At 35.5% G+C, this 24,375-nt stretch overlaps 4 protein-coding genes across 5 annotated transcripts in view; 3 read left to right on the plus strand and 1 right to left on the minus strand.

Moving 5' to 3' along the window:
* The first annotated feature begins 281 nt into the window (after nt 1-281).
* LOC107839260 (RING-H2 finger protein ATL67) lies at nt 282-1,494 on the plus strand. The gene has a single exon (XM_016682672.2). It carries the CDS (start codon nt 356-358, stop codon nt 1,154-1,156), a length of 801 nt encoding a protein of 266 aa, XP_016538158.1. The 5' UTR covers nt 282-355; the 3' UTR covers nt 1,157-1,494.
* Nucleotides 1,495-3,229: 1,735 nt separating this feature from the next.
* LOC107839259 (probable methyltransferase At1g29790) lies at nt 3,230-4,798 on the plus strand. Its single transcript, XM_016682671.2, has one exon. It carries the CDS (start codon nt 3,230-3,232, stop codon nt 4,628-4,630), a length of 1,401 nt encoding a protein of 466 aa, XP_016538157.1. The 3' UTR covers nt 4,631-4,798.
* Nucleotides 4,799-9,220: 4,422 nt separating this feature from the next.
* On the plus strand, nt 9,221-12,578 carry LOC107839258 (reticulon-like protein B5). Its single transcript, XM_016682669.2, has 5 exons — nt 9,221-9,669; nt 10,910-11,090; nt 11,173-11,314; nt 11,986-12,055; nt 12,142-12,578. Exons 1-5 carry the CDS (start codon nt 9,435-9,437, stop codon nt 12,309-12,311), a joined length of 798 nt encoding a protein of 265 aa, XP_016538155.1. The 5' UTR covers nt 9,221-9,434; the 3' UTR covers nt 12,312-12,578.
* A 490-nt stretch (nt 12,579-13,068) lies between these two features.
* The window catches only part of LOC107839257 (golgin candidate 4), a 14,814-nt gene continuing 3,507 nt past the window's right edge, over nt 13,069-24,375 (minus strand). Inside the window, exons 3-15 of one of the 2 annotated variants that reach the window (XM_016682667.2) lie at nt 22,457-22,549; nt 21,211-21,342; nt 20,369-20,507; nt 20,221-20,285; nt 19,373-19,540; nt 19,134-19,217; nt 18,887-19,033; nt 18,081-18,377; nt 17,874-17,939; nt 15,837-16,039; nt 15,033-15,087; nt 14,151-14,327; nt 13,069-13,508 (exon numbers count right to left, since the gene is read on the minus strand). In XM_016682667.2, coding sequence (XP_016538153.1) covers nt 13,185-13,508; nt 14,151-14,327; nt 15,033-15,087; nt 15,837-16,039; nt 17,874-17,939; nt 18,081-18,377; nt 18,887-19,033; nt 19,134-19,217; nt 19,373-19,540; nt 20,221-20,285; nt 20,369-20,507; nt 21,211-21,342; nt 22,457-22,549 — 1,950 coding nt within the window. In that variant the 3' untranslated portion in view covers nt 13,069-13,184. The remainder of the gene's footprint in view (nt 13,509-14,150; nt 14,328-15,032; nt 15,088-15,836; nt 16,040-17,873; nt 17,940-18,080; nt 18,378-18,886; nt 19,034-19,133; nt 19,218-19,372; nt 19,541-20,220; nt 20,286-20,368; nt 20,508-21,210; nt 21,343-22,456; nt 22,550-24,375) is intronic. The other variant, XM_016682668.2, reaches the window with a different exon arrangement.

The following is a 24,375-nucleotide window of genomic DNA, read 5'->3' on the forward strand; positions in this document are numbered from 1 at the left end:
ACTTATTATTATAATTATTCACATATCATAAGTAAAAATCTAACATTACAATTGTTACCACAAAACAAAAGATTGTTATTCGTGGGTGTCAATATTCATTTAAATATTTTTAAAGTTGAATTATAATAATTCAATAATAAAATAAATATCAAATATCAATCCTTAAAATTTCAATTTAGTTAAATAATTTAATTTTTAATGATTTATATCCGAACCTAAACAACTCAAAAACTTATAATCATGATTAAATAATAGAGTTATGTATTGATGAAATGCGGGTAAGTTTTAACCACAAACAACATAAGCAGAGCAATAGTCAGCATCAACTCCCCATATATGTTAAGTCCATTAATAAATGACCATCTCTGTTTTCCAAACTACACCATTAAATGCCATAGCTGCCACTGCACTTATTCCACCCACCCACCCTTTCACTCCCCCTAAACCCCTTCCCCTTCCTTCTCATGGACTTTATCACCCTTCCCTTTTTCCCTTCTCAATGTCCACCACTTCCTCCTCCCTCCTCCGCCGCCAACCACCACCACCACCACCTATAACCTACCCCCCACCTATCTCCAACTACTCCCTTTCTCAAAACCTCAGTACCATCGGCCTCGGTTACGCAATCGCCATAGCACTCGGTTTTCTCGTTCTCCTCTCCACTGTACTCCTCGCTTCCTACATCTGCTGCCGATCCGCCGCCGCTCGCCGTCGCCGCCGTCAACTCCGAGCAAATTCACGAAACCCCAACAGCAACCACAACAACGCGGAAAATGGAATTTACCTCCCTCGGATCATATTCGTAGCGGAAGACGATGAAGAAAACGACGAAGGTTTGTCGCAAAACGCAACGTTGGGGCTTGATCAAGTCGTTATCAACTCCTACCCGAAGTTGGTTTACTCCAAAAGAAACGGAAACGGAAGTGGGAACGATGTCGTTTGTCCGATATGCTTGTGTGAATATAGAGACGGAGAAATGCTGAGGATGATGCCGGACTGTAAGCATTATTTTCATGTTATGTGTTTAGACGCCTGGTTAAAATTGAATGCTTCGTGCCCAGTTTGCCGGAATTCGCCGTTGCCGACGCCGTTATCTACGCCGTTGTCGGAGGTGGTGCCTCTTTCTCAGTACTCCGATGGCCGGCGAAGGCTATGATTATTTGGAAGTGTAAAAACAGTTTTAGTTTGGTAAAATGAGTCACCTTTGGAGCTTAAAGTTTTCATTTTTGCCCTTTTTCACTATTAGGGTAAAATTATGGTGGTTGGAGAGGTGGAATTTGCTTTGGTGTTGTGATTTTTGTGATTATTTTTAATTGATGATTACACAGAATGGATGATTGAAAATATCAAGCAAAACAATCTGGGAAATTCCAGTGGCATCAAGTTTCAATTTTGATTTTTAAATTCATGTGAGAGGGTGAAATTAAGCTCTATGTAATCTAATTCATTTGCTCAAAGTATTTTCTAATCCTAACATCACTTGAATTTAGGTCATTTCTTTAGGTTCTTGCTTTGATTTTCTACTGCTAAGTGTTCTCCTTAAACCTTAAGTCTTGGATTTGAGTTTTCCTAATACAAAGTTGTAGTATTTGTTAAGCAGTGTGGCAGACAAGGATTATAGTGGAGCTGTAAGTACTTCTTTTATGTTAATGTCTTGGGATTGAGTTCTCCTCTTATAGAGTTGCCTTTGTTTAGTAATACTACCAAAATTCGGATTTAGTTAGGGTTTTAACGTGAATACCAATGAAAAAAGAGCATTTTTTCAGTCCTTTTTGATATGTTAAAGCCTTTAAAACCATTTTAGAGTAAAATCTTTTCAATTGTCATTGAGCCAAAGCAGACATGTGACATTCACAACCGAACTCAAAGCAAACCACCTTTATTTAATTAGGACTTTCAAATCTCTATGACGGGGAATCGAATTCTCTCCGATGACACAATAAAATCATTGTAATAAAAATTAAACTAAATAAAAGAAACGAGGGAATCAAATTCCCTTATCTGGCACAGCAAAATTTTTAGTAACAAAAATGAAATAAGAAAAGGAGATTAAAGGTGTATTCCAGTCATAAAGATGGTGGGAGGTGGGACTTGAAATGGGCTTTCAACGAACTTTTGGTGCCTGCTTTATTTTTCAGTTTTGATTGGTCTTTGTGAATGCAAAATTTCCATGCACATACAACGATATTATTTTTCCAACCCCTCTAGAGCTATTAAAGGAAATAATTTTTTAAAAAATAATATACTAAAGGAAATAAAGAAAGAAAAACCTCCTACATCTTCTTCTGCTTCTCTCATTTCTGTAAAGACTTTCAAGATTTACTTTTGGGATTGGTGTTGCTTTTATCTTGTACTGGTATCACTTTTCTTCCAAGTCCCCTATTCTATTCGCCAATATAAAATGGATGCCTTGTTGACTTTCGTACTTCGTTTTGTCTACTTGTTTATATATTGTGGCATTGCTTCTGCAATTTTTTTTTTGAACAGAGGACGGAGGATCTATTTAAAATAATATTTTTATTCCTACAAAAATAGAGGTAAGCAAGACCCCACTTGGTGGCTGTATTTGTATTATAGTCCATCACATTGAAATGACAATTTTTCTCTACTCACTTGTCTTACTCATGCTAGTTTAAGAAATCCTAACATGGGATTCCCAGCTTATCATTTGTTATAAACTTCAGTTCTACTCTTAAATCTGTTTTTTTTTTTAATGGGAAGTGCACTTTTACCAACAAACAAGCTATCACTTGTAGTAGCAAATGTAGCCATTTGGCTATTGCGCATTTGACTAATCGAAATATACATTTTGTGGGATTTTTTTTCCCAACATGACATTACCTATGCTATGTACATGCTACTTATACTAAGTTCATGGTCGTTGTTGCAAAATGATATTTGCATATACATACCAAGTTCATCCGCCTTTGATTAATTATGAGGTTAGACATTTTTCAAAATTACTAAAGTTTTTTTTTGCTGATAATACGGACTGATAAGGAAAAATTACCTGAAGAGTACATCATAAGTTAATGCAACATGTGGACTCTGATCTCAAGATCTTTATAGTAATTAATTAATCTTCATAATATCCAACTCAAATCCATTTGATTAGTTAGTCAAGAACGTGATGCATTTGTTCATGTTATTGCTCCAATCATTTCTTTCTCGATTAGCTGTCTCTTCAATTCTACAGAGAAATTTATCGCTTTCATAGTAAGAAGACTCGATGCGTAAATCAAATGTCATAAAGAAGTTGGGAGCAGGGCGAGGGATACACAGGTTAATCTTCATACTTTGTATTCTTGCTCTTCTAATATGTGTGACTACTTTTTCCAAAATTTATTCTTTCAAATCTTTTCGAGCTTCAAATTCCTTCTGCAACTGTAACAGTCTCACCAGCTCTTGTACCAATAATCACCACGTCGAGTTAACTCTGGATACCGTAATCCAGAAAATCCAACATGAAATTGACATTTTACGACAGCTTCCAAATGAAAAAGTTTTCGGAAAACAGGCTATTTTTCTAGCAGATATTTTAAACCTAGTAGAGTCGGTACAAGTGTCACTAGTGCAAAATAGTGAGCCTAGAGCAGTGTTGCATTCTTTATCAAGACAAACAGAACAGGTCAATGGGCCTGCGGAATATTTCATAACTGAAGAAATCCGAAAGTACGTGAGGATTAAACCAAACAGGTTGAAGAAACAGAACTTTATGGGGGCTAATGGTACATTCACTAGTATTGGTCATGCTTGTTTCTCCATGAAATTAGAGCTTGAAGAGTTCATGGATTATGACGTTGGCGAAATGTGTAATGATGATTGGAGATTAGCACAGAAACTTATGGTTCATGGATGTGATCCTCTACCAAGAAGAAGGTGTTTTGCTAGAGCCCCTCAATTGTACAATAAGCCGTACCCTATAAATGAATCAGTTTGGAAGTTACCTGATGACAAAAATGTTCGATGGAGTCAATACAGATGCAAGAATTTCACTTGTTTGGCTAGAAATTCAACTGCCAAAGGTTTCTTCAAATGCGCGGATTGTTTCAATCTTACACATCATGAATCTCCTCGATGGATTGTTCATTCGTATCAAGACTCAAACTCAAAAATGACAGCTGATATATTGATAACAGAAGTACTTAGTTTGAAGCCTGGAGAGATCAGAATTGGCCTGGATTTCAGCGTTGGCACGGGTACATTTGCTGCAAGAATGAGAGAACATAATGTGACTATAGTTTCTGCAACAATAAATCTAGGTGCACCATTCAGCGAAATGATTGCTCTTCGAGGGCTAATCCCTCTTTACATGACGATAAATCAGAGGTTACCTTTCTTCGATAACACTCTAGATTTGATTCACACTACGAGGTTTCTTGATGGATGGATTGATTTTGTGCTGCTGGATTTCGTGTTGTATGACTTTGATAGAGTCTTGAGGCCTGGTGGACTTTTATGGATCGATAGTTTTTTCTGTTTGAAGGAAGAGTTGAATGATTATTTAGAGGCATTCAAGATTCTCAGGTATAAACAACACAAGTGGCTTGTTGTTCCTAAGATAGATAAAGATGACAGTGAAGTGTTCTTCTCTGCAGTCCTAGAAAAACCACCTAGACCTTTCCGATGAACAATGGCTATTTCATACAATAATGTTGGTACTGATTTTGTTGGTCGATTTATACATTTTGATCCAATAATATTAGATAGGATACAATGTGAGTTTTACTGTAAAATTGTCAGTACATTGCAATGTCACCAATAATTGTTGTACTAATATAACCGAGATTTCTTTGTTTTAATGTGATGGATTGTTAGCTGTAATGCTGGCAATAGTCGTTGTGCGTTAGTGCTAACGCGTGACCATTTATTTCGATAAAAAATAGACGATACTGTATGTAACAAGTTCGAATATGCAACCAAAGCGCGGTAACTTTGAAAGAGACCCAAAGGTGTGGCCTAACGTCAACAAAGTGAGTGAAAATTGTGCAAGGGCAAGGTTCATGTTAGAAGCAAAATAATCAAGTGTCGTGCGGGAGCTAGCAAAGCAAATCTCTAAAGACGCCGCACAAGAAAACATGCGAGAAATACATCAAAAGAGACACAACGATATTGATCTACATCCACAAAAGGAGATGAGCAATCCACTATCAAAGAGAGTACAAAATTCACTCAGAAAGTCAGAATAAAGAGGTTTTCACAAGTGATGCCGCAACACTTGTGTCACACAAATTCTCCGTCCAAACAATGCTCTCAAACCCCTAGGACTATATTGTGGATGATACCAAACTAAAAGAAAAGAGCCTCTATTTATAGAATTTATAAACTTTTCCTATAAAAATAAGAATTAGCCAAATATGAAGAATATATTTTTCCTTTTCTTAAAGGAAATTCAATAATGGTACCTAAAAGAACATCCAAGTATGATAATAAAGTCAGGACAAATAACAACAGTTCAAATCTCTTGTGTCAAAAACATTAGGTGATTACTTGCTCTTTGGCAATGAGTTTTCATTTCGAAATTCAAAGGCAAAGCACAGGAAGTTTCATTTTTGAGAACTCAGCAGCAGCTAACAGCAAAATTGGTCCATGCTATTTTGACACATGAGAAGGCCCATTCAAAACCTTAAATCTGGACATCAGTTGTAGTTTCTCCAAACATAGCGGGCCTGATCAACACACTATTTCGATGGGCCTAATTTGTAAATGGGACTGAGATGAAGTGAGAACTGAGAAGTGCTTGGATAAATTTTGGAAAAAACAGACCAAATTCCAAAGATGGCACTACTAGAATTGTTAATTTTTTCCATATTATGGTGTACTAAAAGCAAGTTGGTCGACTATTTTCACCTTGTTAATGAGCGTGGATTAGCATCTCGAGGCCCTTTGATGGGGTTCTTTATTTTCCTTTTCCTACTCCCAATTACTTTCTCTAAAAAAAAAAATAAAAAAATCCAAATTATATTGTATTTCGTCATCAACGCGTCTAATATTTCGTATTAAAGTAAACTCTAAAATTAAATTAGACAACTATAGAAAAGTCTATTATAGAATGTAAGTTTGTGAGCATTTTACTTTTAGGGACCATTTTGGTACTTTGTTGTGCTGTTCTACTGTCCTCTTTTTCTTTCTAGTACTACTACTTTAATTTGCTGTTCTTCTTTGCCTTTTCTTCTTATAGTAGTTTGTAGATGTAACATGTATTGTAAAAGAGTACTTGCTCTGAAAGAAAAAAGAGAAAGACAAAATACAATAAATAAATTAGAGAAAAACAGTGCTGGTGTCACTTTCTCAATCTAATCTTGGAGCCCACAATGTTATACTAAAGTCCAATCTCCACCGCCAAATCATCAAAATTTCTTCTTTTTGCTCGACACGTGTCCCCCACTCATCACTAGTCGGCTACCCCCCCTATCATAAATGGCCTTCACAACCTATGCCACTTTTCAACACAGTCCCATCAAATTTACTATGGATTAAAACATGATAGAATGTGCATATCATTTTATTACTTATTTTTATAAAGTTGAAAGATTGGTTTTGATAAATTTTTTAACTTAAAATAAATATAATTAAAGCACGGTAGAAATAAAACATCAAAAATAAAAAAGTAAGATGAATAAAATAACATATAACAGTGAAAATTAATTCAAATACTCCACTGCCTATATTAGTGGGTATTTGATGATAAAAATTAAAATTTTTTATGTTCGAGTTTATCTTGTGTTTGATCATAAATATAAATTAAAATTATTTTTTATCTTTTATTAGAAAAGTAAAAGTGAAAAAAGTTGAAGTATTTAAAATTCTAATTATCAAACACAATAATTTTTACTAAAATAAAATATATTTTTTTGAAAAAAGAAAAATCTCATCCCAAGCACCCACTTAATCTATTGTTGTCCTCCTTAATTTTCAAAGCATCCTATTTAGGGTTACTTTTCTCGATAGCTTTAAGATTTGTCATGTCATATTTAATTTTTTTTTCAAAGTACGTGCATTTTTCTTAAAAAGCTATATAATCCACCACTCAAAATTTTTCATTAGTGTATGTGGGCAATTAGATTTTATTAAATTTAAATTCGTACGAAATTTAAATTATATTAAATTTAAAATATATTAATTTCAAATAAATATTACAAATTAATATAATTAAATTAATTATTTAAATTTAAATATATATGAATTTAAATAAAATCCAATATTTATTGGGTTAGTTCATTAATTTGGGCTACAAATGATAAACTTATTTTACTAAGTCAAAATGTTATTTTATTCTAGAGGCCCAAATAAGCATCACGTGTCAAATAACGTGGCATGTCAAGTCAAGTGAATGAGCCAATAGACTATGTCACATGTCAAAATGATGCAGCACACCTAGAGAAATCAAAAACTCATAAAAGGCGCCTCATCACTTAAATTTGATTGGTTAGAAGGAATCCATCTTCATCATGACTTTTCTTTTTTCACAACTCTAGATAGGAGTCTCATAATTCAGAAAAGAACCATAGAACTCTAACAAGAAGTAAGAGAAAACTCATAGATCAAACGACAAGTTTTAAGCTCTTAAATTTATATTTGAAAAGGTGAATCAGAGGATCATAAAAATTGTAACGCTCACATATTAAAATTAATAAATTGATTGTTACATTATTTTTTTTATCTCGATTATTTATTTTCGATCTCAAAAATTTTATTGTCCAACAGTTGTAATTGGATTTCTTCTCTTCTCATATCTGAATAATCTTTATCTCACTACTTTAATTCTTACATTAATTATCAACACCAAAATTTAAAATCCAACCTCATATCAATCATCAATGTTTAATTTTAAGATCAAAATCATAATATTATTAAAATTCAAAAAATCTCTGTATAATATAAAGTTTCTTATAACTTGTACCTTTAGCCTATAGCGTATTAATATTGACTAAATATCACATAGAACGAAAATAAATTATTCATATAAAGAACGAAAAAGGATAAAAAATATCTCATGAACTATTGGAAATAAATCAGATATACCTTTCATTTATTTTTGGCTCAAAAATACCTTTTTATTTATCTTTTTGGCTCAAAAATTTTCCTCTGTTATTTTTTGGACTCAAAAATACCCCTTCATTAATTTTTTGGCTCAAAAATACCTTCTCTCTAACAAAATACCACCAAACACATCACATAAATTAAAAAAAAAATCACTTAATCAGTCCACATCAGCATACACGTGAAAAATCACTCCATTTAATCCACTTAACAATCAACCCATTTTATTTTATTTAAAAATTCAATTTGATCCATATTCAAAAATTTCGAACCAAGAGGCAAAATTCAATTCTTCAATTTCTTCTTCATATCATCCGTTTCACCGCCTTGTATTTTATTATTTTACATTTTCAAAGTTACGAGACTCAATCGAGTAATTCTTGACCCCATTAACTTGTGGTTGTCCTACATTGCCACTAAATTTTCACTCTCCAAATTTCAATTTCGTCTCTGAATTACCATTCCTCTCACTACAATTAGGTTTTTCATTAAAAGAATTCAGATAGGATATCCAGTAGCAATACAAGCTCTTGAAAATCGAGTCAACTATTTGAGAATTCAATTGTTTAGGGTCGGCCCGATTAAAATTCGATTCTTTCGGATCAATAATTTAATGACCTAATTGTTTCCTAATATTTCGCCTTGATCAAATTTTTCAACCTTTTTCCTCTTGGGCCAAATTTTTTTAATATGAGTGGAGTTGGGTCTTTTAAATAAAAAAAATGGGTTGATGGTTAGAAAGATTATATGGAATAATTTTTTATTTGTGTATATTGATATGGACTGATCAAGTGATTTTTTTTTATTCGCGTAGCGTGTTTGGTGACATTCCCTTGGAGAAAAGGGTATTTTTAAACCAAAAAATTAATGAAAAAATATTTTTAAGACAAAAAATAAATAAAAAGTATTTTTAATTTATTTCAAATAATTCAAGAATATTTTAGATCTTTTTTCATATAAAGAATTAAAGATTACAAATATGAAAGAAAGCAATTAAGAAAATCGAATCTTTGCAAAGACATATTAAAATAATGTAACTTATGAACGAGTGATTGAATTTTAATTACATTTTAATTTTTTTTTTTATCATGCATCATTGAAGTACAACTTCAATTTCACCTTAATCGATGGTAAAATAAATAAAAAATCTCCACCATTAATCTAATCTAATTGCTATATTTGGACGAAAAAAAAAGAGAGGGGGAGTATTTCAAAATTAACCAAATTTAGGTTCGGAAACCCGATCCCGAGGCTCGGACATTCCTCGTTCACTTCACCGTTTCGAAAAAACATAAATATCAATTTCTTACTATATCACTCACACACAATTTCTCACCAATACACTTCCAATATCTACTTTACAGTTTGAATCGGAGCTCCGAATCACAAAAATGGCCGAACACGTTGACAATTCGGATCCTAAAGGAGAATCGCTGATGGAGAAGATCGCCGACAAGGTTCACGGCGACGATTCGTCGTCGTCGGATTCCGATACTGAGAAGAGGAAGCCGGAAGTAAAACCGGAGGTTGAGCCGGTCGGTTCGGAACCGGAGACGTTGAAGAACAAAGTTTGGAGGTTATTCGGAAGAGAAAAACCGGTTCATAAGGTTTTAGGTGGAGGCAAACGTATGGTTAATTTTTCTGTTTCTCTGCCTACTTAAGCTTTTCTATGCTCGTATATTTAGTAAGGATGAAAATTACTTTGGATTTGGATGGTGAGAAATGATTAGGGTTTTGAAGGATCTTAATGAATATTCAGGTGCATAAAACATGTTTTTAATAGCAACTGAGCGATCAGTAGTTCAAATATTTTACGTATATATGCTTTTTTTCATTGTGAAGTTTTTTTTTTTTCGGATGTATAATTTGATCGGGTTTAGGGTTTTTGACGGATCCATGAGTCCATATAGTTGTTTTTATCATGCTGTTTGTTTGGATAAAGTGAGAAAAAGTTGAAGTTTCGTGTTTCTCTTTATTGGAGATATTGGAGTTCTTATTTAAGTGATTGTTGCTTGAGGAATTGATGAGGGTTTAGGGTTTATACAGTCTTTAGATCCAAATGAACTATTGTGCTCGTGCAAGTGCTTTTTTTAAAAGTAAGTTGAGCAAAACAAAGTTCAGATTTTAGGTTAAAGGTTCAATTTTTTGAAATGAAATGATTGGTGGTTGAGGCCTTGCATCTTGTGACTATGGTTTAGGTTTCTTGAGGTGTATCTTAAAGAATATTTAGATATGTTAAACTTTTTATAGTGCTTGTATATGCGGTGTTCGCTAGAGCAAGAGCTTCCTAATATCTTTATTTTGTTCATTTATTTATTAGATGGTTGGAATATTTGGGTTAAAATGATTGGTGTTGAAGGAGCTAATTATGGTTTAGAGTTTATGGAGTATCTTCAGGAATCTTCATATACCAAAAAAAAAAAAAACATGTTATTTGAAAAAGAGTTTCACCCCCCCACCCCCCCCCCCCCGAAAAAAAAAAAAAAGAACTTGTTCACTTACATGTGGGTTTGTTTTGAGCAACCAAAGACCATGAGTTCTTTGTCTGATCTAGGACGAGCACGCGGATGCTTTTCATGTTTATTGGGATTCTTCAATATTTAAACTTCGCATCTCTTTATCTATGAGGTTTTCTTGTAAAAGTATTTCATTTATGTTGCTAGTTGCTGTGTGCCATTTAAGTAAAGCGTATAGGAGTCCGGGCTGTGTGTGAAGGTTTTTCCTTCAATTAATGCCTCTAATATCTCATCATGTGGAGATCTTGACCTTGGAAATATTTGTTTGAATGTGTACTGATTGGTGTTGCCAATTAGTTGTGATTGAGGCATAGTTGAGTGAGTGATTGAAATGTGTCTCATTATTGCAGCTGCTGATGTATTCTTGTGGAGGAACAAAAAGATATCTGCTACTGTACTTGGTGGAGCAACTGCTATCTGGGTTCTTTTCGAAGTGCTCGAGTACCACCTGCTCACTTTAATCTGCCACATTTTGATCATCACTCTTGCAGTCTTATTCTTGTGGTCAAATGCAACGACCTTCATTAACAAGTAAGCAAATATCTTACTTTAAACTTAATGCTTCAATTTATATTATCACTCTGCTGAGGACGTGTTTCTACTATCTTGACAGAAAATCTCCTCATATTCCAGAAGTCCACCTTCCAGAGGGTCCCATTCTTGAGGTGGCTTCTGCCTTGAGGATTGAAATTGATCGTGCTCTTGCTCTACTGCGAGAAATTGCGTCAGGGAGAGAACTGAAGAAATTTCTTGCTGTAAGTATTACCACTTCCATTACTTTTCCCCGAATGTAGTTCACTGGAATCCTTCCTGTTATTGGTCTGCCTCTGTTAATGTGACATTAAGCCTGCCTTCATCCACCTCTGGAGATCGTTTGGTGTTCATTACCGTTCGATTCCATCTTATATATGTTGTTGGTAATGTCTGTTCTAGTTGATAGATGCATCTATGTCTTCTTCCCCTCATCTGTGGCAGGACTGTATTGGATCCAAACTCCCTGCTCCTGTTATTGATCCTGACTTGTTAGACAGTTTTTAGGTTCTGTTGTACTTTTAAAGACTTAACAAAACATAGTAGGATGTAGAGTTTTAGAGTATGTCTAATATAAACCAGAATCCACTCTAATTCAGAGTTTAGTGGTCGCTGAGACTTTTAGCCTGTTCCATTCATGCTCTGATGCTCGTTAGAAGGCCAAATTGCTCTTTTCCATGTTTGTTAAGTTACCAAAGGATTCATTATATCAATCTGTTAAGTTACCAAAGGTGCTTGTTTCCATTTCCTTCAACATAAAGTTCATTTCTGATCTTATATGATAGTAGCACAAAATAGTAAACTTGGGAAATCTCTTTGGCATTTATTCATCTTTGTTGAGTAAACATGGTAAATCTCTTTGGCGTTTATTCACCTTTGTTACTTATGTTACCAGGTCATTGCTGGTTTGTGGATCCTCTCAATTGTTGGTAGCTGGTGCGACTTCTTGACACTGTTCTACATATGTAAGTCCAGAAGTTTCGTAGATGTATCTATTTTATTGCCTATTTCACTGGTCCTCTTTTTGATGATCCTCCTTCCATTTTGCCAGCATTTGTGCTCCTCCACACAGTCCCTGTTCTCTATGAGAAATATGAAGATAAAGTAGATCCACTAGCCGAGAAAGCAATGCATGAGATCAAGAAGCAATATGCTGTGTTTGATGCAAAGGTTTTAAGTAAAATTCCAAGAGGACCATTAAAGGATAAGAAGAGAGAATAGACGTGGTGGAGCAGCATTGTTTATGCTAGAGAGACTTGGATAGCTGCTACCTTTTCAGAATGTACTTCTCTTGTATTTACAATGGGGCTGAGTGTAATAGTTACTTATGTTTGGGGCTCTATTAACAGGGGATAAATCTAGAGACGATCATTTGGGAGGATTTAGTCTGTTAGGTCTGTACGAGTGTGTATTTTGTGCTGTACTTCCGTAACATGTTGGTACGAGTTCTGCCGAATTTACGTTGTGTTCTCGTGCACCTGTTCGTTACATTGTGTTCTCGTGCACCTGCTCTTATCTCTCACTTTTGTCAATGTTGGATGGTCCAGCTTATTGATCCACAGCCGATTTACTTTGTGTTCTCGTGCACCTGCTCGTATCTCTCACTTTTGTCAATGTTGGAAGGTCCAGCTTATTGATCCATTGCCGATTTACATTGTGTTCTCGTGCACCTGCTCGTATCTCACTTTTGTCAATGTTGGATGGTCCAGCTTATTGATCCATAGCCGCCTAAAACAACTTTGATCAGGTTATTGTTCAGTTGGTTGAATCCAGTATGTGATTCCCTTACCGGATTTGGGCTGGTCTGCTTGGAAATGATTGTTACTAGTTTGTTTAACATTAAGACGGAGATAAAGATAGTATATATTATATTTCATGAAAGTAAGAGTCAGAACCGCAAAAGCTACATTGATCTTTCTTTTTCTTTTGGTGTGTGGGTAGCTTCACCCATAGGATAAAGAATGATGCTATAAACAGATGCCTATAGGATAAGGTTTTCATTTTCCAAAAAGAATTGATTGAACAAAAGAATTGCAACACAACATTACAAAAAGAAGCAAAAATTATGTACCTCCTATTAGTTACAATAATGCGTCAGTATCTAGGTAGTCTTGAAATCTCATAATTGGTTTCCAATGGCGTAAGAGGTACCGTTGAGAACTCGGTATCAGATTGCTCAGTAGGCAGGATAACTTGCCGTGAATTGGGTGCCAAAGGGGGGAGGTTATGCTTAGGAGAAAATTGTGGTCTCGAGGGAACAAAGGAACCACCAGCATTATTTGACCTATGTTCTGCTGGAGTTGCATCTGCACCTTTGATTTCATCTTCTGTATTTTGATTGTCAGCTTCAGCAGCCTCATTTTTCTCTCTTTCGTTCTCCTTGAGAAGAAAATCAACCCAGAGATCTGCAAACGATGACTGCATGACAGTCCAGAAGCAAAGCAACAAAAGTCAAATTTACGGACCTACATGCTAGTTGTTGCTTATTAGACTAGGGAAACATGTTCAAAGAAATTGAAAGCTCATTTGATGATATATTTGAATTCTATATGCCACCAATCAATATGTACAACCTTCCCCTTTCTCCAGCAAACAGTAAAATAGTCAAGACAGATGCACAAACATTTGAACACAATGAAAAATAAATCAAAATGAGGTCTGGTAGCATTGAGTTGAAAAGAAAGCTTATAAGATGCATCAATTAACTTGAGCTGGACTACAGGGGAAAACAAAGAATGCACACTAACAGTACATCAAAAGTAGACATAGAGTCTTCCACAACAGCAAGTGGTCAGACTTGACATGTTCATTTTACAGTTCCATAATATATGTGGGTCGAACTTTACTAATTCAAATGGATAAGTAAAACAGATGGCAGAAATGCCATTTTCTGGAAGTTGATAAATTGGAAGAATGAGTATCTGGGGCTAAAGAAAAGTAGTAGGCCAATGCCATTTCAATTAGATGGCTTTTTTACATGACAATCTCCACTTGACAGGGCACAGTCAAAGTAAAGGTAAGTAATAATGATCAGAGAATAGGAATTTACATGAAATTTACCTGATCTGATGTTGTACTAGAAGGTGCTGAATTTCCACCCAAGATGCCACCAACTAGTCGGCCAGGGAGACCCAAGACACCCCGGACCACACCTTTACCAGATCCTTGCTGAGCCATGCCTATCCTTTGCTTGTCTTCATCAGAGAATCCTAGCATACGAACCATAAGATCCAAAACCTAAAAAAAGATGAAGTGACATAAATATAAGAATCAAACAGAAACTTTTTGTCCTATTTATCCAATAATTCTCCCACTAGGTCTCTGAAAGATATACCTACAGCTTGTCGAAGACATGACCCTAGATAGGCGGAAATGGAGGTCGAGGATTAGGATAGAAGGTTAGTAGGTAGAAGAGCATTCTCTAGTTTCCTTATCAACATCGTTATCATTACTCTCCTACTATCTTCTTCAATTTCACTATTACCTATTGTTTTCATTGCTTTGGTTACCGTATTATTTGTTGTTGCTACTGTTCGCTTTTCCATTTGTCTTTGGCATATGTTCTTCACTACTATATTTCCTTTCGATACTTGAGTTTGAATGCTTCACTTGAGCCAAGGGACAGGCTCTCTAACTTCGAAAGTTAGGGGTAAAGCTGCATACACCCCACCCTTCCCAGATCCCGCTTCTGACTATATAAATGTACTCGCACCAACCTAGTGCTAGATATATATATTTTTTTCTTATCAGCATTCCACATATGCATTACTTTACCTGTTCAAAAAAAGAAAAAGAAAAACAAAGGGGGTGGGGTGGTGGTGGTGGTGGTGGTGGTGGTGGTGGTGGATCTTTAGGATGAAAATGAAATAACTAGCATGAGAGTAAATGCAATATTCATCCAAGCCCTCCCCTGCCTCGTACTAGTAGAGTAATTATACGTACCTCTTTGCTATGATTCCTTTGGAAGTAAGTCACCAGTAATTTGATCACAATCCGCCTGTATATCACATGATTTTGTTTTAAAAGATCTCAAATCATTGTAAGGTAGTTACAGCAACTGTAATTTAATACTAGCTGAGTACGGGAGAGATGATAACGTAGGATAAGGACCTAAAAATGGACCGAGAGAGGATGTTTCTTTGACTATGGAAAGAAACAGTCTGATGTAGCATCTCAGGTTCAACCATAATGCTCATGGGCAAAATGCCAAAAAATTAATACGTAACCTAGAATCTAAATATTGAGTCAACACATGACAAATCATTGCGACTTCATAAAACTGCAGCAGCACTTTCATAAATTACTAAGTATAGCAGATAATAGATGCATATAGCAGCGCTTCTTCCATCAATTGCCTTGTAGATCTTATTTCTGTATGACTTTACTAACTTAGTTTTTGCAGCAAAAATTAAAGGTTTAATGACTACAGGTTTCCACATACCAAACTATATAGAAGTGGCAAATCTTTTATTACAATATTCTCAAAGTAAAGGGATGATCTTCGTAGATAAGGTGATAATTAAAACAGGTGTAATACATGGTTATCAAGCCTGCTATATACCAGTTAGAGTATTATTTTATTTTCATCTCCATCTTTACTGTAGCAGCAAAATATTAGAACAGGCAAAATGAAATTGACAAAGATCTCACACGTGTTTCAGCTTTATAGATTTTGATGTTAGAATCATGAGACCAATGTTAGACGAGATAAAAGATCCAATCTTCCATGGTTTGACAAAGCCTCACCTGTCGACATAATTATCAGAATCCAATGACATCCTATTCAGCCTGGTCATGCTCTGTTCAAGAGCTCGCCGTAGCTTTTCGTTGTCTTGCTCAAGCTTACTCATACGGCCACTCCCTTCAGAAAGTCTTCTTTCCATGTCTGAAAGTTTCACCAACACCTCTTCCTTCTCCTTCTTTAATATTTCTGACTCATTGTAAGCATCCTAATGGAAGCGTAAATTACATTTGGAAGAGAAAAATAGAAACTATGAGCCAGAAGATTGGATAAAGTTGTGACCATATGCTTTTAAATTGGCTCTAATGATGCATAAATTACCAAAGCTTCTATGCATTTCTGCTGGACTTGGTATCCCTATGAACTAGAAGTTGTGAAATATATAAGCTAAAAGATATCCGTTTTAAGTTTTAATTCATGTTTATGAGATGTTTGATAAAGCACATCTTCAGTTCAAATGCTGTCCTCAGGGCTGTCACATCATAGGAAGTTATGAAAGCATAACGATTACACAATTTTACTACTAGATCAATTCATGTAAGCTGGTAGGAGGTGATACTCTGATATTTGTTGCCACACCTAAGAATTTCGACAAAATTAGTGGCCACAAGTGTGCACTTATCCTGGACCGCATTACCAATATCCAGACACCTGCTAATTGCCTTAGTTGACAAGTTTTTACTACTACTTTCTCAATATCCGACTGTTTTGTGTTCCAAAATAAGAAAGTGCTCGCCTCATCTTTGGAGAGGTTACCTCGGAAACTTGCTATGAGAATAATAACAAAAAAATTCTAGGATAACAGTCGCAATTGAAGTTAAGTCTCCAACTGATCTGCCTACTATTTCTCACCATTTTATGTGCCAGTGGAAATAGTTGGGAACCATGTAATCAAATCGGAGAAGAACACTAGGCAATGTCTTCTCATTTGTCCAAGCCATGGTGAACAGTACCCGGTATTTGTGCTGGTGGAAGATAGTATGTACTCTGTGGAATTAACTGAGGTGACAAGCCGGCTTAGCCGCCATGGTCATCGGAAAAATAGGATCTAATTTTCACCAGCGAATTTGCTTTAGGTTGATTCTTATTGTTGTGACAGCTTTTGAAGATGTCTTTCCCTCTCTTTTCAGCATTCACATACAAAAGCATAGCATTGTGGCAGATGTTCTCACTTGAAAACATACTGGTAGTGTTTATGTGTTGATTTCAAACAACCTGTTTGAAGATTGGGGAATGGAGCAGGTGAATGAGTTCTTTCACGAAGTTGCAGAATGTCACTATTCAGCAAGTATTGACGATAAAATCTTCTGGAGTAAAGAAAGAGGAGGCGCCTCTTCGTCAAATCTTATTACAGTATTAAAGTGGCTTCTTCTATTGATAATAAATTGCAGAAGAGGACAAACTTCTTTATCACTAAATGCTTCAACGTGTGAATAAATCATCTACTACAGCACTGGAAGATTGCTTTGGATCTATCTTCTTGGGGGTCTATAGGATTATTCCAGCTTATATTATTTATCAGCCATATTTGAAGATCCAGCACATAATAAAAACCAGAGGAAATCTGGTTCTTTTTGGATCTGGACAATATGGACGGAAAACGAAGGGGTTGAGAATCCTAACTTTTTAATCAATTTTTTGGTCAACCCCCAAGTGTATCGAAACTTGGCTTGATGTAGTGCATGCCTTTAGTCTCACCTAGTTTGTGCTTCCCTTTTCTATGGCAGCCCTGGTGCATTATTGTATCTCAGAACTATTATTAATATTTAATGCATAAACATATATTTGCTAAAGAAAATCTTAAAGAACTAGGAAAAGCTATCTTGAGATTTTCTAGTTTTCAAAATAAAATACCATATTCTATCATGTTAAGTCATTGTATATGATCACTAGATGAAGTTCTGATTTAACTTATATATGCAATAACATTTTTTCTGTAAGACTTGGTTTAGAAAGATCTAAATAACCAATCTTTCCATTCAAATAGATGTACAGACATAATAATTACTCTTTCTAGGAACACATTGAGACTGGGATAATACCTTCAGACGCGCTGAAAGTTTATGTGATTCCTCCTTTGCCATCGCCAATTCTTCTCCAAGCCGTTCCTGGATATATCAAATTATAGAAGCAAAAATAACACATAAGTTAGAAAGAGAAATTGGTTTGAGAATTATGTGTTTGTTTTGCAGCATAATAGAAAGATACTACTATACCCAAGCCCCAGGGAATTGGTAAAGTTAGTTCACCTTGGCTTCAATCTCGGCGTAGTATTGGCCAAGAGCAGTTTGTAGGTTAAGGACTTCGACATTTTGGGCTTCCATTGTGTTCAAACAGTTGGCTAATTTTTTATTTAGCTCTTCGATCGCATCCTTCGACTTCCTTAATTCATTATCATTAAGGGTTCTGACATCTTCTTGACCTGCAATTGCTTGCTTGAGAGCTTTCTCCAACTGCAATAGCTGAGCTCGTTGATACTCATTAGTTTGACGTAGTTCTTCAATAATCTTGCTGTCCTCATCCATCTTTTCTGATTCTTCCATTTCCTGCAAGCACAGAAGCATGAATGACTATCTTGTATTTTAGCCACTGAAAGCTTCTACCGGTTTCACCCACATATATTCTTGGAAAGAGAATATAGCATGAGAGACTAAAGCATCCACAAATGCAGATTATCAATAGAAGGTTAAATTGATTATAACATGAGATATTAAGAATACTAATGAGACATTTGATGATTTAGTTATTTTCCAGTTGATAGAAGGCCATTCCTCAACATGGAGAAGAAAGCATGTACACTATGATGAAGTCTAACATGGAGGTCATTACAACAGATGAGGACAAAATTTATCAAGGAAAAAAGTAAGTCCATCAAGGGCAGAAGAGCCTCCATCAAGGGCAGAAGAGCCAAACAGTAATACGGATGAAAGTACATACTCCATCTACATTAACATGCAATAACATCACGAAATAATAGATGTAAATATGATCAGAATAAAAAAATCATCTGACACCAACGATAAGGAAGCTAACTCTGCAAAGAAATTCAAAAAACCTTCTCAAGTAAATGCTGTTTGAGACGTTTTAGTTCTTGCTGTGCTTTGTCCCTTCCCCGGCGTGCTTCCTTCAATTCGTTCTCCAAATTTTGCAAAGACCTCTTCATTTCTTCCTTTTCAGGAAATACCTCCATCGGATGCACCTTCTAAAACAAAATAGTAGATTAGACAATACAAAAATAAAGTAGACAGTAAGGTATTGAAGAAAATTTATTGAAAGTCCAAAAGGTTATGAAACCAACCCACCTCACTTATGCTATTTATGTTACTTCTATCGGCTGAAGAAACACCAGTTGCTTTCAACGAAGCTTCTAACTTATCTTTCTCGTTCTGCAAGAGAGAATGTTGAGGAATGTCTAAAGTCAAGATTTGCCAGTTTTACATTGATAAACAAGAAACTACAAAAAAACACTTGAAATTTCTCAGTGTGCAAAAGGAGGAGACTCACAAATGGAACCAAAATTTGTAAATGCCACAATACTAACCTTAAGATTACTATTTTCTTTTTGCAGTGTTTCTAGCACTCTTCTCAGACCATTTCTTGCATCGTTTGATTCTTCCTTATCTCTTTCATGAAGCTCCATTTGCAACTGTTTTAATTCAGATACTTTATGAGACAGCTCAGTATGGATTTTTGTCATCTCCACAGCCATCTGAGATGCAATTTACAGAGAAAAGGAACTTATATCAACATTTCAGCAGAAGCTGGATTCATTAAGGCATGCAGAAAAGACAAGTCAAAAACCAGCACAACTTAGCAAAGAGTGGAACAATGTTAAGCAAAGCAATAAAATTGGGGTACACACACACTGCCATGTTGTCATGCATGAAGATATATTGTGAACAACCAAAACGTTTGTTATGCAGTAAGTGAAGATACAAAGATGACAAAAGATATTGGTATACTCTAGTAGACGCCAAAGTACATATTCAGCCTCCAGTTACATAAGTTTCTCTCAGAGAATATCCTCCAGTCATATAACTTGAACACAGTACATTGTCGAGGTGATTAATTCTAATTTGACTTTGATAGATAAATTACAAGCTGGAGATGTAGGATAATCTCAAAATGGCAGGTTGTATTACCAAATACAGTGACTGCTGTAAGTAACTCAAAGGCCAGGCTAACCAAGATACTAGTGAAGACACCTGATGTGATCCAACAAGATCATATCAAATGGAATGAAAAAAGGAAAAGTAAAATATAGAACTTAATAAAAAGGGGAACTTCACAAGTTGAAGACTTGAATATATCATTCTATCAAATAATAACCATAGAATGTAAGAAGGCACGTATGCATCAATACATAAAAAGCAAAAGTTTAGCACTCACTTTATCCCTGTCCGCTTTTAAAGAGTTCAGCTCTTGTTGCAATGTCGAGCTCAACCTCTGCTCCTCTAAGAATGAAAGTGGTTTCAGACTGCATTATCAATTGAACCACTTGAAATTATAACATCGATATTCTCAAGAAGTTAAATACCTTGTAACCTAATTTGCATATTTGCCAGCTCGGTCCGTTCTTTATCAAGTTCCATTTCAAATTGCTTTATCTGCAGCTCGTGAGATGCATGCATGGCTGACAGAGATTTATTTTTCTCTTCCAGCAAGTCTGCAAGCTCCTAGAAGCATTAACAAATTTCTGTGAAGTTAATTAATCAAAGATAGAATCTAGTAACGAGGGACCAAAAAGGGAACTAGGGGGACAAAGGTGGGGTCAAAGTGTCATTACTCATTATATTATCAAAACCTCGTTTATATAGCACTAGTGCCTAAAGTAAGGACAAGCAAAGGATATTGAATCTTGTAAATTGCTCTCTTTATCCCCAACCAAATAACCTAGAGTAATTTTCTAAGCTTATAAGATGTGAATTAGCAATTTGCTAAGCTTATAAGGAATGTAATCTCCTTTAAGAATCTCTACAGTATGAGGCACGTTTTGTCCCATAACAATAGCATAATGCCACTGTTGTACAAAGCAATGAGTTCTTACTATTATAACAGCGGACATTATTCTATTTTAATAGTTTCTATACAGTGGACGATTTTTTAATAACTGAGAAATCACTGACAGCTAGTGGCACACGGTTCAAACCTTGGTGGATAATGGACCCAACCCTTCATTCTTCTCCAATTATCAACTTTTTTGTTTGCAGTAGGGTTCAAAATGGAGACGTCCACCTAACCAACACATCGCAGGTTGCACTCTTACCACTAGAGCAAAGCCCTGGGTCGACAATGGACATAACTCTGAACGCCCACATGAAAGGGTGACCCAAACAGTAGCTCATAGTAAGGAAGAAGAGACAAATCTAGGCTATTTACCTTTTCATTGCCAAAAGTGGCTCCATTGCTTAGGACATCCTGCTTTGGAGAAAACTCATTGTTTGTTCGGCTTCCAAAGGAACGGTTAGCTATAGCTTTGCTTTGGCGGTTTGGAGATTGATCATTGCTCCCCTAAACAAAACCAGCTAACATCAGCCACTACCCTAATACAGTGAGTTGATATCTGTGAACTTGAACAGAAATTCAGAGCAGAATAGTTCTGTCATGCAACAGTACGACATAAAAGGAGAAGAGGGGGAAAGGAGACAACTAAATATATCACAGATTAGCACGGTTCTCCATAAACTAATACGAAAATAGATAGTAGAAATTATATATGTACATATAGGGCAAAAGATTTGAAATTCCTTTATAATAATTTGTAACTATTGTCTAGCCCTTCATGGTAGGGGTAAGGCTCCGTATACACCACCCTCCCCAGACCGCAATGGAGGAATTACACTGGGTATGTTGTTGAGCTGTCTAGACATTTAATAGTTTTTTTAATCAAGTAGCCCCTTCAACTATAATTTTGGTAATATAAGGTGAAACAAGTAGCTCCTCCATCCATAACTAGATAACAAGTAAGAACCCATTGATCCCTGATATAAACTCAGGTTATGGGAACTCCTTGAATTTTCCTACTACTGTTCTCGGACTAGTTATTGCTACTTCTCTATATTCTTTATGCCTTTCTTTTAATAAGGATCATTCATGTCATTTATATTTTTAATATAGATTGCTATTCTTCTGTGATACCCATGGCCCACAAGATAACCTTTTGCTCTACCATTACCATATGCTTTCTCTAGGTCAACGAACATCATCTGAAAATCTTGGTACAGACTACATGTGTTAAAAACTAATCCACCATCCTCATAATTGATACTAAGCACCATTCTCAAATTGGTGCATTTTACTTTTATAGAAACCTTAGTAGGTAAACATCAGGTGAGCTTTTTAATAAAGAGGATATTCTTGGCCCGGGAAGAGGAGACAATTAACACTAGGGATATAGAGGACAATTATCTCAGGCCATTCAATATTGCTTTCTCCAGAATAAACAATAACATAGAGAATGTTTTCAACAATTAGCTATAAATAAAAAATCACTTAAGAACAATCATCTGTATGGACATCCCGAAAATCATTAAACACTAAGCAGCAGAAATGATTAATTAAAAAAGAAAAGCTTTATTTACGAAATGCCAATTTAGAAGAAAAGAATTATTCCCGGAGTAACTACCTTATGCATGTTTTTCGATGCACTCAGGGGAGAACTTGATTGTACACTTTGCTTCAATGAACTATTTTCTTCATTTAACCTTGAAACTTGATCCTGCAGAAGTAACTTTCTAAGTTGCAAAAGTATAATGACAATTGTGCAGCAAAAGTCATGGAGCAAGTGTCGCCAGACAATTGAAAATCATGATTTTGCACACATCATGTAACACACTTCTTTTTGTTTTTGGGAGAAAATATCAAGTAGAAATATTACAAAGTTCCAATCACATGTTTTATGGAATATAAAAGATGATTTTTTTAACAAAATTATCCCAATGTTCTCTCCAACTTCAACTACATCTTTGTAATATTCAATTAATTAGAAAACATCCATATATTTTTCAAAACTGACCAAAAACATCCCTCATTAAATTTTGCCTCCACTTCAAATAGAGCCTATTGCTTGTCACATAACTTCCTGTGTCTTTCTCTTTTCCAGACAAGCTCTTCGTTCTGTCTTCAAATGGACACCAGAAATAGTCATCTCAAAGTCTTTCTCCAATGAGTGGAATAGGAAGGTCAAGAAATGGCAACAGGGGAGATAGTTAAACTCAAGAGGAACTCACCAAACTGGGCTAAGAAAATTGAACTACATATTGAGAATATAGAGCTAAGATTTTCCCTACACATGAATTGCTGGCTCAATCCTTCAATTATAAACTCAGAAAGAAGAACAATGGGATTATGAACTCAGAAAGAAGAACAGTGGGATTCTTTAATTCTAGAAGAAAAAAAAAGAACAGTGGGTTTCACTACTTCCAAGTGGGTAGATATAGTGCTGGTCATGTCATGCTATCATGGGTTGCTTAAATCACTAAATTAGAATTGAGAGACAATCACAGGGGATTAGGCTGGTCTTGCTGAAGGCAGCAATGAAATGTCCATCACGTATCACTTCATGCAGATCACGCAAGGACTCCATCCATCATCAATGCAACTCTAGAAGAAACTTGGTGTCTAGGTTCCCAAATTGGTAACACCTCCTCCTCCTCCTCTTTTTTTTTTTTCTTTTTTGTGTGTGTGTGTGTTTTGGGTTTTAGGGTGGGGGGGTTGGGGGGGATACACTTGTGGAGGGCTATTTTTCTTTCGATCGAAATGCCTGTCGAATGTATTTGGATTTTGACATGAAACGAGAGTTACTAATCTTCCTAGAATTTGCAGCTAACACTCAAGCGCACCAGTTATGCTAACCTTCCTCGCAAATGTTCAGGAAAAGATCCAATGCCTCAAAAGAAAAAGGGTCTGCCTTCAATGGATCCTTCATTCTTCTTCCAAATCATCTTTTTCTGCGGTGAGATCTTTCACATCTCACTCTCCAGAGAATACAATTGTAAGTTATTCTTTCTATCATGTGCTTTTTCTTTTTGCTATCTTCCTCGTTTCACTAATCAGTGAAAACCTCTATTTTCCCAATAATTTTTACATAGTGTAGCAAAAATTTTCAATAAGGTTTAAGCTATATCATAAACTTGCTTGCGATTCTATGTATTTGCAAAGAGAGACTTTTTCTCTAGGTTCAGCCAAGGAGTAATTAGCAGTTTTAGCAAGAAGTCAGATTTTTATTCAAGAAGGAAGGCAGAGATGAAAAGAAGGCTTGTGGGAAGAAGGGATAGAGAAAAAGATTAGCAAGTGAAAACAACAAGCTCTGTTAGAAGTGGATAAAAAGCTTAACATAAGGACTGGTGAGTTCTGGAAAATTTTAAGGATGTTCAATTTTATTTTTTTTGGTGATTTGAAAAGTTTAAGGATTCTGCACAACATGCAAAGCACCTTTCTCCGGTAAGAGTGCTTATTCCCACATCTCTAAAAACAGGGGAATCACAAACCCAAACACTAACTCTTTCAGTTGAATTTGGAATACTAAGGTTCCTAATAAAATCA

Source organism: Capsicum annuum, chromosome 8 (assembly GCF_002878395.1).
Source record: "Capsicum annuum cultivar UCD-10X-F1 chromosome 8, UCD10Xv1.1, whole genome shotgun sequence".
Taxonomy (NCBI): domain Eukaryota; kingdom Viridiplantae; phylum Streptophyta; class Magnoliopsida; order Solanales; family Solanaceae; genus Capsicum; species Capsicum annuum.